The 18,925-nt window shown below is 39.1% G+C and overlaps 1 protein-coding gene across 2 annotated transcripts in view; it reads right to left on the minus strand.

Annotated features, from left to right (window-relative positions):
• ROCK1 (Rho associated coiled-coil containing protein kinase 1) overlaps window positions 1-17,993 on the minus strand; it is a 118,676-nt gene extending 100,683 nt beyond the window's left edge. For both annotated transcript variants that reach the window (XM_070452725.1, XM_020881764.2), the window contains exon 1: window positions 17,800-17,993. In XM_070452725.1, coding sequence (XP_070308826.1) covers window positions 17,800-17,892 — 93 coding nt within the window. In that variant the 5' untranslated portion in view covers window positions 17,893-17,993. The remainder of the gene's footprint in view (window positions 1-17,799) is intronic.
• Window positions 17,994-18,925: the final 932 nt, after the last annotated feature.

An 18,925-nucleotide genomic window follows, 5' to 3' on the forward strand; every position in this document is an offset into this window, starting at 1 on the left:
TCTCCAACTCAATGGACAAGAATTTGAGCAAACTCAGGAAACAGTGGAGGGCAGAGGAGCCTGGTGTACTACAGTCCACCGGGTTGCAAACTTGGATATGACGTAGCAACTGAGCAACAACAAATCATATGACCAAACATTTGCACTCATGGACGTTCATCCCAGAGAAATAAAAACACTGTACATGAAAAAATCTGCACACAAATGCTCACAGCAGCTTTATCTCTAACATCCAAAAAATGGAAACAACAAAAATTATCTTCAACAGGTAAATGGCTAAACAGACTACAGTACATCCATACTAGGGAATAACGTCCCTTTGAGAGGCACAAGAACATGCTCAGTGCTCAGTCATGGCCGACTCTGCAACCCCATGTATTATATAGCCCGCTGGGCTCCTCTGTCCACGGGGTTTCCCAGGCAAGAGTACTGGAGTGGGTTGCCGAACCACCTGGGAAGCCCACTATGGAATAATACCCTGCTCTAAAAAGGAGTCAACTACTGATTCCTCCAACATCGGGAATGGATCTCAGGAGCACTATGAGGAGGTAAAAAAAAGAAAAAAAAATCTCAAAGGATGTTTACTGTATGATTTTGTTCTAATAACATTCTTCAAATGAAAAAATTATGGAGATGGAGAACAAATTAGCGGTTTCAGGGGCTAGGGGTGTGAATGTTGCAGTGATACATCTATACAGGAGTAACACTGGGAAATCTTTGCCGTGATGGATTAGTTCTCTATCTTGATTGCAGCAGTGGCTACAGGAATCTCAACATGAAAAAACGGCCCAGAACTATACACACACATTGAACCAACTACAATTTTCTGGTTTTGATACTGTACCAAGGTTACACATAATAAAACCACTGAGGAAAACTGGATGAAGGGAGCACTAGACCTCTCTGCACTAATTTGTAACATCCTGTAAAGTTAGAAGAAAGATGAATGGCAGGACACCAACAGCAAAATGACACAAAGGTTGGAATTATCTAACAAAGACTTTTAAAACAGCTATTATTAAAACACTCCCCAAAATAAGGGCAAGCACTTAAAATTAATGGTTAGACAATGCAAGCAATAAGAAAAAGAACTAAATGGAAAATTTAGAAGGGAAAAATACAATGACCAAAAAGAAAAACACACTCTCAGTAAGCTCAACAGCAGCATGGAGATAACAGAGAAAAGATTCACTATGCAGGAAAACCCTGGAGATAGTGTGGGTTTGATTCCAGACAACCACAATAAAGCAAATACTGCAATAAAGTGAGCCACACAAGTTTTTTGGCTTCCCAGTGCACATAAAACTTATGTTTACACTATACTGTTGTTTATTAAGGGTGCTATAACATTATGTCTGAAAAACAATGTACACATCTTAATTTTAAAATACCTTATTGATTAAAAAAAAATGTACCACTTGAGACATCAATAGTCATGGTACTAACATCAAGTATTACTAATCACAGATCCCCACAACAAATAAAGTTCAAAATATTGCAAGAACTACCAAAATGTGACTTAAAGACACAAAGTGAGCAAATGCTGTTGGAAAAAAATGACACCACTAGACTTGCAGAACACAGTGTTGCCCCAGATTTGTAAAACATGCAGTATCTGTGAAGTGCAATAAAATAAAGCACAATAAAATGAGGTATGCCTGTACTTGAAGATAAATCAGTAGAAATTATCTAGTCAACACAGAGGGAAAAAAATAAAAGGTTTTAAATGAACAGAGCCCCAGGGACCTGTGGGAAAACAGCAGAAGGGAACATTTGTGCTCTTAAAGAGTCCCAAAAGGAAAGGAAAAAGAGTTTGGTGCGGTAAAAATATTTGAAGAAACAAAGGCTGAAAACTTCCCATATTTACTACTGATTCCAGCAGCTCAGTGAAACCCAACAAGATAATCCCAAAGGAACCTACATCATAATCAAACTGCTGAAAACCAAAAACAAAGAAAATACCTGGAGGACAACCAGAGAAAAATGACATTAATTACAGGGGAAGAGTGAATTGGACAACTGCAAATTTCTCACCAGAAACTATGTGAAACCTCTGAAAGAAGTGGAACACAATTTTTAAAGTATCAAAAGGAAGGAACTGTCAACCCACATTCTATAGCACTGAAAATATCCTTCAGGAATAACAATATAATTTTTAAAAGCCTGAGAGGAAGGAAAACTATGAAAAATCATAGCAAACTGACCTGTTGTAAAAGAACTTAAAAAAAAAAAGAAAAAGTTCATGAAGTTCTTGAGACAGAAGGAAAATGAGAGTAGAAGGAAACTTGGAATGTGAGGCAAGAAAGAAGAGCAACAAGTATCTATTCTTCTGCTGAGTTATTTAAAATACATCTGACCAATGAAGACAAATGGGTACAGCTGAAACCTGGGGAAGGAAATGGCAACCCCCTCCAGCATTTCTGCCTGGGAAATCACGTGGACAGAGGAGCCTTGCGGGCTGCAGTCCATGGGGTTGCAGTCAGAAACGACTAGGCGACTAAGCACATAGCTGAAATACATAAGATGACTACAACATAAAGGGGAGGGTGAAGGGGCATTTATAGTGGTAAGGTTTCTACATTCCTTAAGAAGTGGCAGCATATTGTGAAAAGTTAGGCATGTATATTGAAATCCCTAGAATAGCAAGCAGCCACTAAAAAAAAACCCGCACACAAAAAATATATAATCAAAAACACAATAAACTAAAATGGATACTAAAAAATTTATAAATAATCCAAAAGAAGGCAAGAAAGAGGCAAATGAAACAAAAACAAAGGGAAAATGTACAAAATAAGAAAATGGGAAACAAACCAAACGCATTAATACTACTTTAAATGTTAATAGTTTTAGCACACTGACTAAAAGATCATCAGAAAGGATTTTTAAAAACAAATCCATTAGGGACTTCCCTGGTGGTCCAGTGGTTAGGGCTCTGTACTTTCACTGCCAGGGCCTGGGTTTGATCCCTGGCTGGGGAACTAGGATCCCACATGTGGCCAAAAAAAAAATAGGAAAGTCAGTTACAAGATGGAATCTGAAACTGCAGCAATGAACTTCTTATACTATTTAGATCTTGTACTAATGGATGATTCTATAATTGGTAATTCAGAAAATATTGGCCCACTAGATTATGAGCTCTTCCAAATGTTGATACATTTCAACACACTATATTGAAAAATCACATTTATTAATGTCACCACCAACTACATGACAAAAGTTTTTAGGTACTGGAAAGCTGTCACGCTCACAGTAGCAAACACAAGTTTTCCAAAATCCTAATTTTAACCTAAAAGCCCTAATTTTATCACTGGCCACAAATAGTATCAGTTGTTTTTAATCATACTTCAAAATTTAGTCAGCACAGGTCCTCCCCAAGTGACACATACATACACATAACTGAAGCCATACAGACACATCCTGCATAGTCCAAGACCGTATTACTGACAGTAGCAAACAAACGTTAGTTCTGTCACAGGACTACTAACCCTTTCACCAAATAAGCATTTTTTCTTTTTTAAAAAGTCAAGTTTACCGAGGAATAATTTACGTACAGCAAAATCCATCCATCCCTTTGAGGCTTGAGTTCCCTGAATTTTGACAAACCAACAGCTGTATAACCACCGCCACCACTTCAATCCAGACGCAGCCACTTCCACCACCTGGTGTTCCCTCGGACCTCTCTGCGGTCAGTCCTCTACCCCAGCCCCTGATAAATGCTCAGCTCTGTTACATGACAGTTATCCCTTCACCAAAGGCACGGATATAAATTTTTTTTAACATTTTCCCAAAGTCATCCTATATCTTATTTCACGCCAATTTAGTAAAATGTTACTACTGTCCACTGTCAAAGTATCATGCATGATGGTGCCATTAATCTTCACCATCATAATAATTTTCTTCTACTTCAGATCGCCATGCTTCATAGCTTGGATTGCCTACTAACACTTTCCAGGCATGTCAAATCCAACAAAGACATGTTTTAGCAGAAAGTTATCTAAACCTTGCAATAAATACATTGCACTTTGATCAAAGAACTGACTTCTATCCCTTATCCAATTAAGTTCTAGACGACTGCTTCTGAGGTAAAACACTACAGAACTTACCGTCCCCTCCAACACTGTCAATAAACACTTGGCAAGATCTTTTCCCTACTACGACATATCTCACCTTCCCTACTCCGTTGTTTACAAACCCCCATACGTTTCAATTTAAATGTTTTTCACTTTGTACCTTCTGTGTTCAAAGCACTCTCCTAAGTGCTGTGGAAGCACTTCTCTTGGTGGTGTGTTATCTCCAGCTTTGATGCTCTTTCCACTATGCTACAGAGTAAGGATCAGAAAGCCTGCCACTTACTGATGATATGCTGTATGTTGGGAAATTCATTTATCTTTTCTAAGGTTTAATTTAATTTATAAAGATTAATATCTGCATCAGCCAGCCCATGGGATTGTTGTAAAAATTAAATAAAATAATGAATGTGCAAAGTTACAAAAATAAGTATCACTGGCTTTTGGTCTCTCATCTGAAAGTAAAAGATACTGGGGTGTGGGGGACCCCACCTATTCCTTTAAACATGCCACGTGCAGTTTTAAAATATATTATCCCCTAGAATAGATACAGCTTAGATTTAAATAAATTACCAATTACACCTATCTCTTAACCTCAAGTCAGCCATTCCTGGCTTTCATCACAGAAACAAACAAAAAATATTTTCCAATAATTCAACAACAAATAAATATTTATTGAAAACCTAAAAATATGCCAGGCACTGCTCTCAGAACTAGTGGCCCGTCAGTGAGCTGGACAATCAGGTACCTGCTCTCACGGAGTTCACATTTTGAGCATCAGTATCTCAATATATAATAGCTCAGAAGGTCAAGACTTATTTAAGCAATTTAAATGTTTTCACTTAGGAAAAAACATTAATCTCATAGGAACAGTAAACTTCCATCTCTTCTGAGAGACCAAATCAAGCACATGCAGGAGGCTTAATGTCGAGCCACTGGGCAACTGAGTCAGTCCTCCCAGACTTGGGCATGCAGTCACCCAGACCCTCTTAAGCACACTACATCTTCCAACTCCAGTTCTCACATGGTAAGGCCGTGGAGAGGACTGTCAGAATCCGCATGTGGCTTTGATGTGGTTGATCCATGAACAGGCATTTGGAAATGTTTCACTAAGTTACCCAAAGACTTATCATTAAAGCAAAGCAGCATTCACATATCCTTTTGTTAAAGGACCAAATGCTATCCCAGCTGTGGTCTTAAGCTGGCGGTTTACGGCAACTAGCTGACAATACTTATTTTAACTCTAACATCAGATAACAATTTAGTTTTTTAAAAAAGTATTTCCAAAAATGATAAGGGAGAATAAATTATCATAACTTGGGTTTCTCTTGATGAGGAGTTACTGCTCTTTGGGACTGCCTAGCAGGTCATCATCTCCCTTTATCTTGGAAACTGAAATTTCCATCCTGCCTTCATGCAATACTTATCTTGGGATAAGGTGACTCTCTCCCAGTTCTGAGACTACAGCATATGGTGGAAACCTATGCCTATCATCACACCACTCTTCAGACCACTGTGACTGATTAAGATACAGGCACAGGATCCAGTCCACCGAATCAGTTAGAAACTCTGAAAGGTCAGAAGAAAAGATTTTTTCTTCACACTGGACCTGAACAAGCAGTCATGGAGCCTAGTGGCAGGCACCTTACAACCACAAGGAGTTATGTATCTGAGAAAGGAGACAATATTAAAAAAGCTGATTCAGAAAACTAGCTCCCAGTCACATGGCCTGGGCCCAGAAAAGACATTTCTGAAGCTAGAATCTATTTATCAACTATTCAGAGGCAAGAAACATCTGTTGTTGTTTAAAGTTAATTGGGGTTGAGTTTTCAATCTGTTACAATAAAGATTTCTAGTAAAAGGAGTGGAATCTCCATAGGCCCTTTTAGCCTTCAATAACTAAATTAAATGGGTACTTGGCCCCTACCATAAGGAAGGCAGGCACAGGGACAGAGCCTGAATGACACAATTATAAAAATAAGCCTATTGTTTTTATTTAGATTGTAATTATAATAGTTAATTTAATTATATTAAATATTTACATAACTTCTTCATGCTCTCCTACTCAAAAAGATGAGAAAAGCTATGGGGGACTGGGTTGAGTCGGGTAATGCCAAAAGACCGCTAACAACCTAGAATGGCAGGATTAACTCCTACAGGCAAAAAGCCTTCGGGGCCAGGCCAGAGGAGCACAGGACACGGGGCAAAAGGGACCGAGGGGCAGCCATTTATTCTCACAACTGTGCGTGAGGTTTCAAACCCCTGCTTCACAGATGATCACATTTAAAGTTTACAACCACCCTCTGAAATAAATCATCGTTTAACTCTTTCACAGACTGAGGAAATGGCTGTTGAAGAGAGTTCAATCGATCCAAGGTCAAATAAAAAAGAAAAAGGAAGAAGACTATGTTAGAGTCTGCCTTCCCCCACTGTTCTTTTCCTGCAAACTGCCTCCCCAATGACATGGTCCTCATGTGATCCTTAAAACAGGGGTGAGCACCTGACCCAAGCTCAATCGATGAATCTTTTGCTCCAGAGTGCTGGGTTTAAGACCCCAAGATTTACAGTCAGTAGTTGAAGTTGTTAAATATAAAGCCAGTGCTCTGGGCAAACATATCCTCCACAAGTGACTAACACTAGTTCACTGTCAGAGAGAATGACAACACAAAGCAAGAAGAGAAAAAACGCTTGCCTGCATTTGAGGCCCAAGCTTCAATTCTTACTGAAGTTCAACTGACCTTTTACTTTAAATGAGACCAGGTCCCATGACTCTAGAAAAAATTTTTTTTGCCTAGGAAAACTGAAGCTGAGAGCTATCATGTATAACTGACAGAGTCCTAACTAATTCATAGAGAAAGAAGGGAGCGGGTGGCGAACAACTATTTACAACAAATATTAATTGAAAGTAACACTTAAGACCTTAAGACAGACTCAAAGATAGTTTTGATCAAGTTCTAAACTACCTGAGACAGATTACAAGTACTTACAGAAATTCAAAAGAGAAAATAACAATATAACACAGTTGTGATTTACGTTATACTACAAAGATGAGAAAACTGGCAAAGACCACATTGAGAAGAACTCAAGACGACATTGAGAACTCAAAGGGAGAGAAAGAGAAGGCCTGGTAGGAAAAGAGCAGGCACATGCTGGAGACAGACAAAATCCACCTGGAACATACAGTCTGTTTTGAAGAATTGAAGGAATTAAAACTAAATAAATACATAAGCTAAGACCATATGACCAAAGGCACTAAAGAAAAAGAAAAGCATAGGTATGGACTATACTGGCAAATTTCGAGGATGTTCCACTAAACCCAAGAATATTGGTTGAAAATTTGGATTTAAGTAGGGCAGCAGTAACAGAAAGCAAAGAGCAGATTTGAGAAACATTTGAAATAAAGAATCTCCTACTCTTCTCCCAAGTTTCCAAGTACTAGTGTTTCTAACAGTGGAACCTTCATCAAATTTGTAATATAAAACTATAATAGCAAAGAAAGGAGTAACTATTATCAACACCTGGATGGACTTACAGAACTTGGAAATAAATTATTTCACTTAATCCTCAGATTAAACCTATGAAGAAATATTATCATGATTCTCATTTTGCAGATTAAATATATTCAAGTTCAAAGAAGTGAGATAACTTGTCCAAGATCACTCAACGAAAGTAAAAATATGGTCTGTGGAGTGGGGCAGTAGATAATAATGCACTTGGTCAATCAACACCAAAGTCCTTTTCTCCTGGACAAATTATGAAGACATAATGATGACAATGATGATAATGATAGCTAACATTTACTAAATGCTGGAACTAAGCAAAACATGTTACATGCACGAGCATTACCCAATTTAATATTCCTAACAGCCCTGTAAGAGTCTATGAGTAATCTTATTTGAGGATGATGTATGCATTTTAGTTTTAAGGAAGTTAAGACTTCTGCCGAAACTCACAAGGCTATACTAAGTGGCTGATCTGGTTGGGATTCAAAAATCACACAATCTGACTCCAAAGCACATGATCTCAACCACTAGACAACACTGACTCCATGACTAGGTATTACTAGAAATAAGCAGAGGAAATACAATTAGGGTGAGATAAGTAAATACTTTTAGAGTGGATGATAAAAATCAGAGAAACATTTTCTTTGTCCTACTGTTGAACTAAAACAATTTTTAAAAATTAACAAAAGGATAGAAGACAAATCTAAAACAATTTCTTAATAAGGTTGGGAATTTAAAGCAACCTGTATCTAACAACAATTTGGAGATGGTTTCAATTAGTGAATTTTGTATTATACTCCTAATGAAAAACAAGGGTCAGAGAGTAAGTATTAGCTGTCCAAGGCCATACAATTTTTCAATTTACAATTTACAGTGTCAACCAGAGTAAAATTCAGGACTTCAGGCCCCACCCCACTAGCACCCGCCAACCATTCAGCAATGAGTACTACTAGCATCCAGGCTGCAGTGTCAGAATATCATCCCCACTAACAGCTGACTTCCAAGTCTGGGGCAAGAAAGGTACAAGAGGAGCCCGAGCATCTTATCACACCAAGAAACAAGGCAGTTCCTCAGAGACTATTAGGATCATAGACAAACAACACAGGAGTCAACGTAAAGAGGCTTCCACTATGGGGCAAGAAAGGTACAAGAGGAGCCCGAGCATCTTATCACACCAAGAAACAAGGCAGTTCCTCAGAGACTATTAGGATCATAGACAAACAACACAGGAGTCAACGTAAAGAGGCTTCCACTAGTCAAAGACAAGACAAACAGCACAGCAAAGACGACAAAAACTGAAACACATCATGTATATAAATACATTTTTAATGGTTTACACAATGATGCCAAAAATAAAAAAAAAAAATTTTTAAAGAGAGAAAGAAATAAATAAGCGTTGGGTCTATCTTATTTGCTGACCTTTACGGACAGGGGCTTCCCTGGTAGCTCAAATGGTAAAGAATCTGCCTGCAATGCAGGAGACCCGAGTTCAATTCCTGGGTCAGGAAGATCCCCTGGAGAAGGGAATGACAATCCACTCCAGTATTCTTGCCTGAAGAATCCCATGGACAGAGGAGCCTGGCGGGCTACAGTCCATGGGGTCGCAAAGAGCTGGACAGGACTGAGTGACTAACACTTTACTTTGTTATTGCCTGGAGCAATGGGTTCTTTTGTATACCAGCTTTTCAGGTAAAGGGAGCCCACAATAGGAGACTACAGGGTGGGAGGGGATATATTTCCCTGGTTCTTTCTCTACATAAAACCATAAAAGCCCTAGCCGAAAAGCCCCCTCTATAAGGCTCCCCTTCCCATCTGCTCTCTTCCTTTGTCCCTTCAGGCCTAGAGGTGGTAGCAGGTCTCTCTCCAGTGCTCCTTGTCCCAGGGTACTCCACTATTCCTACTGATATCCTTAAATGTTATCTGTATGTTTGCAAATAGCCCCTTTCTTTAATTTCCCTTAAATACCCAATTTGTGCCATGTCTAGCACACTAAACCTCTAAAATACTTACTCTGAAAAGTGGCAAATAAAAAGACTATAAGAATCTTAAAAAAAAAAAGTTGACATATGTGTATCTGATTCATACTTTGCTGTACACCTGGAACTAACACAACATTATAAATCAACTATACGCCAATAAAAATTAAAAAATAAATAAATAAAGAGAAAGGCTGAGGCATTCGTCCTGCACTTTATGAACTCTGTATCGTGATAAGCAAACAATCCTACACATGATGAGTAAAAGTTCTGAAATGCTTATGCTCTCTTAACAGAACAATTACAGTTAATAAATGTGAAAGGAATGATATAATTAGAAAACCATTATTTTGCTTTCCCTAATGAATAACTGCTTCGACTAAAAATTATAAATGGATGAAACCACTAGCTGAAAGGATACTAATGGATTTTACAAAGCAAGTTATTACAGGCTGTCACCACCTGAACACACTGATCAACCTTAGCATTCTAAAGGGTGGGTCAGCCAGATACTGTGTGCCTCCTGATGTGATGCAAAAGAAAACACAATCTATGAAACACTACTGACTAAAAGGCGAAATAATTAAATCAAGCTTTTAGATCTATCAACTTACAGGAAACATGGACACTATAGGAGCAAGTTAAATGGCATGACAAGCAAACAAACAAAAAATCCAGAATGTGAAATATTGTATGGTATCAATGACCTAGTTTTTTCAACAAGACAAAGTAGGTGCTGGATAGAGGAGATGGGGTGGGGGGGGACTACTCTACATGAAAAAGAGATTTATTAATAAAAGACCTAGGAAACAAATGTAACACATAGAATCTGTCCAGATCTAGATTCTAACAAAACAACTGCAAAACAGACATCATTCTAGACAAGAGAAATCTGAATATAAACTAGAAATTAATGGTACCAAGGTGTTTTTCATTTGTTAAGACTCGATAACGGCCACTATGTTAATGTTAAGAAAAAAAATTTAAGAGATGTTTACTGAAGTATGTAAAGGTGAAATGGCAATGTCTGGGATTTGCTTTAAAAGTATTTTGGCAAGAAACAAGGGTGTTTGATGAAGCAAATATGACAAAATTTTGAAATTGCAGAATCTGGGTAGTAGGGGTTCACTATGCTATTTTCCCCACTTCTGTGAAGGTTTGAAAAATTTCATTTATAAAATTACCAAACAAAACAAAAATTCATGTTCCTTCCCTACAACCATAGTTTCCAAACTAGAGCCTAAGAGTCCATGTCCCATGCAGAATCCTAGGACTCACCCCAAAGAATTCTGATTTTGTTTGTCTGGGCACGGGCCCAGGTTCCATTTTTAACAAGTCCTCAAGGGAATCTGGTACAAACTCTACAGGCTTGTATCTGAAAATTATATATTCGTACTACTTCACCACAAATCTTTAAGCATACCCCACCTTAAAAAAAAGGCATGATAGTATCTCTTAACCTCCCCGTCAAGGCTTACCCCACTCTTATCTGCTCATAACTTATCCTTTTCCTGGGACTGTAAGTTCTATGAAGGCAGGGCCCTCTGTTTTCAGTCACCATGGAGTCCCCAGTGCCTAACAGAACACCTCGCACACAGTACACATCAAATAAACATTTGCTGAATAAATGAATTCATTACTCATTAATGAATGAATAACAGCAAAGAGAAAAAAGAAGAGTTAACTGCAGTTCACTATTTCAAAATTAGTTCCAGGGAACAAGCTGAGATAAAGTCTCAATTTCTTGTAAGTCAGTATAGGAAGTATGGTAAAGACTATAAATAAAGAGTCTGGGAATAACAATAAAATAAAATTAAATAATAATAAATAAGCATAGGAAAAAAGAGGGGATTAGCCTACACTTTAAAAAACAAGTATAAGACAAACCTCTCACCTAAGACATCAAACTTGGGACATTAATTTAAACATCCAACCTACTACTAATTGTTTAGAAACTATAATGAAAATGTGTACTCTTACATGTCACAATCCCAAATGAGGGGTGGGGTAGGGACCAAGAGTTAAGAGAAGTAAACTAGCACATGTACACATTTTAATGGAAATACAAATGAGTAACTCAATTATTGCATTCTCTGTTTCAAAAAGCATAATTACTGCTTTCTCTGTTCAAACAGAACAATCCCCTAAAATAATGACACAAGTCACAAATGTAAAAAAGAATAACTGCCAAATATAACAAAAATTATTTTAGGGTGATCTTCTGAGGCTATGTAGAACTAGCTGCAAAAATAACCTTACCAAAGATGGTCCCTATTCTTATACTTCTACCCCCAAATCACTTTTAAATTTTTTCTTTTCAATAATAAATCAGTAACACAACTTTTTAAGTTTTTAAGGAATTATAATAAGCACTTATAAAATTTGAGAGACGCAATGGACATTAGCAACTACACCGCCCAACTTTTCACTGGGGAAATTGAAGTCCAGGTAAGAAAAAAAGATCTCCTTAGTCATACAGCGAGTTAACAGCAAAACAAGGATAGCAATGCTCTGAATTTCCAGGCCAGTGTACTTCTCACTATACTATGCTAACAGGATATTTTTGAAAAATATTTCCATTGTGAAATAGTAGTATCTATTCACCTTCTTATACACACATGTGTAGGGTATTCATTAGCTATGTTCGGGCTTAAACTAAATGGATGTGTCTCTCTTTTAGTAGGGATGGTAATGGGAAAGGGGAGCTACCAGACCATCTTCAGCAACAGAACTCTGTATGTAGTCTTCTCTGATATGCAGGCCTTTCTGTCACATGTCATAAAGAATCTCTAGTTTTTACTACATAAACAACAACATCAAAACTTGTAATTGTGAAATAAACTGTAGAGTTATACAAAATCTACTTGAAAACTGGATATTCACTCTTTTGTTCATTATAAAATAATATATATGGTTCCTTCTTCTGGATTAAAAACATTTCTGACTCAAAAAACTAATGAATGGCCCAATTCATGTATCAGCTATTACTCTGAGCCACCTCTCTATACACCCACAGGGTTCTTGTAGTGCAAAAGCCTGTTTAACAGCATAGTGAAAGTGTAAGATATGCAGAAAAGAGTAAGAAAACTACATCTCTACAGACCAGCTCCCACCTGTCTTTTTTTTTTAATCAATCTAAACCCTTGGTACAAAGTAGGGATGTTATAAATCATGACTAAATGAATAAACATTCTTCAAAAGCCCCTCCTCGCCATACTGAATCTCATCTGAATGTCTCCATTTTCAGTAACAATTGGCTTGGACACTTCAAATAAAGTAGAGCTGGATTGTGAATTTATGAACATGGTTTGAAGTGCCAGATAAATTACTCTACCCTTAAGAGAACACAATAAATATCAACTTCCAGAATAAGCACAGTAACTAGCATGTAACAGGAATACTGTAAATATGACAAAAATAATAGTCACCAATTAACAAATGCTAACTAAATGCCACATGTTGTGATAATCGGTTTATCTATATTATTTAATCCTTCTGAAAATCTAGTACTATTATCCCCCCACTTTCCTGAAGATGAAATAAGCTCTGAGAGGTTAAAATAATTTACCAACAATCATCTGGTAAGAACTATGGCAGAGCCTACATCTGAGTCCAAGTTTAGAACCTACACAAAGATTTGCTGAATGAAAGAATTTTTTTTTTAATCTTGCAACATACTATCAAAACGTTCTGACCAAAACTAACTGGATATGCAACAGATACTGGTAACACTCATTAACTCATAAATTATGAACACTGGCAAGCATATAGCTTTAAGGCTGAAAGATTCAATGACCTCAAAGTCTTTTCGTTCCAACAGTAATACAAACCCAAATGTGATCAATTCAACTGGCAGAACACATAGAGGGATTATACAGCAATAATCTAGAGTCTGGAATGCTAGCCACACTCTTTTGAAATAATTCAACATGTGACCTAGGACTGTCAAAGTACACAACAAAAGTTCCAATTTAGTGACAGGCATATTAGCAGTGTTAACAGGTAAGTTACATGGGACAAAGCTTATTTTTGGAATATCAGTAACTTGAGTAATAATATGACATCCACATAGAGATGCCAAATAGGCAGTCAGGTATTTAGGATTCAAAACAGCAAAAAGACTGAAAAATGAAGACCAGGATATCATGAGTAACGAGATGATACCAGTCAAAGATATAGGAATGGATGAACTCTTCAAGAAAGGAGAAGAGAAAGGTAAGTATTATGGCACCCAAGATTGATGATGAGAGAAAAAGAAGTCAGCAATGAAAAGACAGGAAATCAGTAGGTCAAGAAAGCCCAGAAAGAGAGACTTTAAAGTCTCTCTAAAGAGAAAAAACTCAAAAACAAAAACTTGAAACATTTGCCTTCAACATTCTGAAATACTGACTAATGAAAGATGGTAGTAACACATACAAAGCAAACAGCAGTGTTAATACTTAGTATGTATGCACTGTTCAACTATCATTGGTTCCCTTCCCTTCATGCCACCAACTCATTGCTACACCTCCACTGACTAAATAAAACTAGGAGGGAAAAGGTCAATAACTTAAAAAAAAAAAAAAGCTGCAGTCTGATAGCTATATTTTCAAGAAATATATGTCAAACTTCAAGACAAATATATACCTAACCTTCCCACTCACCAGGCTTTGTTTTTCCTTTTTAACTTACAAATTATAGACATTTTTCCCCTCTGGAAAAATTAACATTAATTAAAGTCTATCCTTTACTGTTTTCAGAGGTATTCAACAACTTGAGAAATTGCTAACAAGCCTTAGATAAAATAATTCTAAAGTTTAAAAAAAAGTTAGGAAAAGGAAAACAGCTCTTGGATAATCATAAACTATTACATGGACAGTAAGAGGACCATTAGGACACTGAAAAGAATCTGACTGACAGAAAACCAAATTACTGAGCAATCTGGATGATCTGAGAAACAAGGGAATGGGTACCATATTACCTTAGCATCTGCAGACTCTACTAGCATTTGCAACATGAAAAATGTGCTTATCTAGTTCTTAAACTATGTATTCAAGATAAGGTTGAAGAAATCATTCATCAGGGCTTCTCCCAGTTACATTATCGTATAACCACTAACACTCAACAAAAAAAGCTGTTTTCATGATGGGTGAGGTGGTTTAAAAGACCCCAGCAAATTCTCCTAAAAGCAAAAGGTGTGGGAACTTTCATTTCTGAAGAAGGGATCTAGTCAAGGAAACATAATTTGACAACTTTTTTCCCTGAGATTATCAAAAATATATCAGAACTTCAGTGTTTCACATGGTACATAATACATAATGTGTATACATAATACATACTACTCAATAAGTACCAGCTAAAGAAAGCAACAAAAGCCAAAAAATAGATAAAGTCAATCAATTTTAAAAGGGTACTGTTCCTACAATACATCAGATGTCCAAAGTCCGAAAAGGAAAGAATAAAAACAGACTCATTGAAAAAGATGAGGCCGCCTGGTCGGTCATTCTAAATGGTTGAATGAATGAAAGAATGAATGCTTGATAAGAAACATAAAATAGAAAATTCATGCTAGAAGCTACGAATCTGGAGAAAGGATTTTGCCTCCAAAGAAAAATTCAATCTTTACCAAGTTCAGCTTAATATAATAAAATTTTAACTGCTAACAATAAATAATTATGAAACTAAACAGAAAGATGAGGGTGGGGGAATAAGCCTGTTGACTATGGTTCTTTAAGGTTGTGGGCTCTAAGATACTTGGGGGTCCTAACTCTGAGAGGCCCTGCCTGCCTGCCAACTTTCTTGACTCTTCCTCTTTGTTGTTTCACCCTTTAATCATTACATCAGTTTCAAGTTGCACCTCTATCAGATAATTTCCAAATGTTATCTTTAACTATGAGCTCAGTTTCACATCTCCAATAGTCTACAGATCGTGTCTTTGTGGTCGTCCCATTATCCCCTCAAACACAACAAACCTAAAACTCATCTGTTGCCAATTGTTCCCGAGTGATTTCCAAACCTGACTTGTTTCACCCATGTTTTCATCAGTTTCCCTATAACCCAGGCTTAGAGTCATCTAATTTTTCAGTTGTCCCTTCTCCCCAACTCTGCCAGTCAAATTCCATCAATTCTCCTTCCCCATCCAAATGACCCAACTTTGAGCTTCAATCATTTCTAGGCTATTACAGTAATTTTTTTAAATGTCCAATCTCACCCCATTTCTAGTCTCTCTCCACACAACCCATCCTGCACACAACTACCACATTCACCTTCTTCATTCATCCTGGGGTAATCTTATTTACAAATACTTAATAGCCACAACATTCTGAAAAACATCTAAATGCCTTAGCCTAACAATCAAATCCTCCATGCTCTAACCCCAATCTATCCTTCTAGCTTTATCTTCTCTTCCCCTAAACATGTGCCAGCCAGTCATGTTTCCACCCCTCAATTCACGTTATCTTTCACTCCCCCTTTGAGTACCTTCTACCCAAATCCTATCCATCCAGCATCCAACATACTCTATCAACTCAACAGTTCTTCCTTTCAATATCCAAGAGCATATTATTACCTATACCAGTCATTTGAAACTTACTACATATTTACTCAATCTGTGATTTGCATTTTTTGTGTGTATATCTATGAGAGTAAGATTTTCAAGGACAGGGTTCATGACTTCCATTTCCCAGTATCCTTTACATTTCAATAAACTTATGAAGTTCCCACCAAATGAAACTATGACAAAAGACTAGAGACCACTAAAACAAACAAAACAACCCCTACTAAACATTCCCTGTAACACTGCTCCATGGAATGAGATCAAAAAACAAGGCAAAATCGAAGATATACAAAAACTGGGTAAGTATTAAGAAAAATGAGACTTCTTAAAAATTCTAGAGATCCTTCCTAGAAAGATATGTTCTAATTTCTTCTCTTATTCAATGAAATGTTTTCCATTGTATTAAGCATCCACCCTCCTTTTTGTTTCTCAATATTAAGAGCATCCATAATGTGGGTGAGATATTTCAAACATACAACCCACAACTCTTATTTCAGTCAAGGATGCTTAGAGTTATTCAGAAAGCTTTGGAGAGAAACTCTCTTGTAGACCCATACATTTTTTAAAATATATGTACACAGCTATTTTGAGTAGCTGAAACGTATATTAATTTCATACATTAACTTACATTTTCCTGACTGAAGATAAGATGTTAAAACGGTTATTATTTATCTGATTGGCATCATCTAGTTCACCTAACTTTAATCCCAAATACTGTGTACATATAACATTAATTCCCTGAGAAAGTTGTAAATTACTACCCATGTACATATTCCTTGCAACTTTAAAGATAAAGTGGTTATGTCTGGACCAAAACAGAATAATTATATAACTGCTAGTTGTTTGATAAAGGAAAAACTTACTTACAAATAGACTGCAGCTATCAGTATTAGGGGAAATTGACAAAACTTAAGAACTCCAATTATCTATCGATAATTGTGCATGCTATCAAAAACTGAAGAATTTTTTAAATAGTGTTTTGGCCTTTCATATCATAAAAACTTTCTTAGAATGCTACAAAATCTATCATGTTAAGCACAACACCAAAAAAGGCAGTTATGACAAAATATCTGTGCAGTACTTTTGTAATCAACAGTGCTGTAAAAGACGTTAATATTGTGATGATCTAACGTTAGTTAGCTTGGGTTTTTACACTTAACAGTCCAGCAAAAAGTTCCTCTGACTCAAATCACCTATGACACTTTGGCTCAAAAATCACTTCCTCAAAATCGATTCTCCACTGTCACAAGTCTAAAACTTAAACCCTTAAGGAGCTAAGCAGATGGAAATGGAAAGCAGTCTTTTCCAACCTCACTGTCAAACCGATCGGAAAGTTCATAACTAAGCTCGCGGTTCAACAAGCTACGTACGTAGTAGTAACTTTGACGTGGTAACTTTTTATATGATGCCTGCAACAGAGTTTTATAAATATCTTTTGTGTGATGATGAACTGAGTCAGAACTAAAAAGTTCAGGGAATTCAGAGCCAGTCCAATGATACACTGGGCCAGGGCAGGAGATTTTAGAGGGACTCCAAGATTCCTCAGGGAAAACGCCAGGTTCTGGTGTTTTCCAAGATTCCTCAGGGAAAACGCCAGGTTCTGGTGTTTTCCAAGATGATGTACACCTGAAACCTTCTATCGCAGATAACCAGACTGAGAGCAAGAGGAAGGAAATAAATACAGACTCAGACAAGCACCAGAAAACAGGGCTACTCACCAGCAGACAATCTGAATTCACTTCCGATTTGGGATCCCGCAGCAGGTTGTCGATTTTTTCAAACCGAGTCTCAAAACTGTCCCCAGTCGACATGTTGCTGCTGCTGTGACAATACCCTCGTACCAGCACCAGCAGCGGAAAGCGATTTCAACCAACTTCCTCCGGCGGTGGGTTCGCGGCCGCGGGGCGGGGGAGCCGGAACCCCAGGGTCACCAGGTGCGCCCGGTGCCCCCTCCTCCCCCTCACTGAGGGGATCTCCGCGCTCCGGACCCCGGGCCGGGGGCGACGGCGACCCACAGCCGCTCGGACGCAAAAAGTCGCATCCCACCCGGCAGCTCCTCACGACGGCCGACTGCGCCGTCGCTCCGGCGGAGGGCTGCAGCCTAGCGGGCCCCGGCCGCCTTCGCCATGGAGGGTTCCCGGTGCCGAGAGGGGCAAGAGTGGGGAGAGAGAGAGAAGCAGGGTGGAGACTCCTCCGGGCAGCAGGGGAGGGAGAAGAGGAAAGGCGAATGCGAAGGGCGGGCGCGGAGCTGTGCCAGCTGCCGCCGCCGCCGCTCGGGCCCCGGGCCGGGCCCGCTCCACTCTGAGGCGCTAGAGGCGGTCTAGCCCCGCATCCCCGGCTCCACTCGGCCCGGCCCGACGCCCCGATCCGCCTCGGCCAGGAGCTGGTCCCCCACGGGGCAGCCTCACTCTCCCATTTTGTCCCGGCGCTGCTGGGGCTGCTGCCGCAGTGTCCGGTGGGGCAGGGCGAGGTCGGTGCCCTGTGGAGGTTCGGGAAAGGACGGGCTGGCGAGCGGGCGGCGAGGATAGATGAGAGTCGGATCCCGGCGGCTGCGGCTGGGGGAAGCTTCTGAGAGGCGCTGCGGCCCCGGCTGGGGAAAGGGCGAGTCGCGCGGCGAATGCTCGGGTGGAGGGGGGTGGGGCGAAGGGGGCCGTGAGGGACTAATATGTCCGCCTTCCTGTTCAAACAAACGGAGACCGCCGGCGCGCACTGCGCATGCGGGGCGCGGACATTCGGAAGGGGAACCGGGCCGGCGCCGCGCGCGCACTGGCGCGCGCGCGCGCGCTGTGCTCTCCGGCCGGGCTGGGCCGGGAGGGGCGGAAGGCGGGGCGCACCCGGGGCTTT

The sequence above is a fragment of the Odocoileus virginianus genome, chromosome 22 (genome assembly GCF_023699985.2).
Source record: "Odocoileus virginianus isolate 20LAN1187 ecotype Illinois chromosome 22, Ovbor_1.2, whole genome shotgun sequence".
Classification (NCBI taxonomy): Eukaryota; Metazoa; Chordata; class Mammalia; order Artiodactyla; family Cervidae; genus Odocoileus; species Odocoileus virginianus.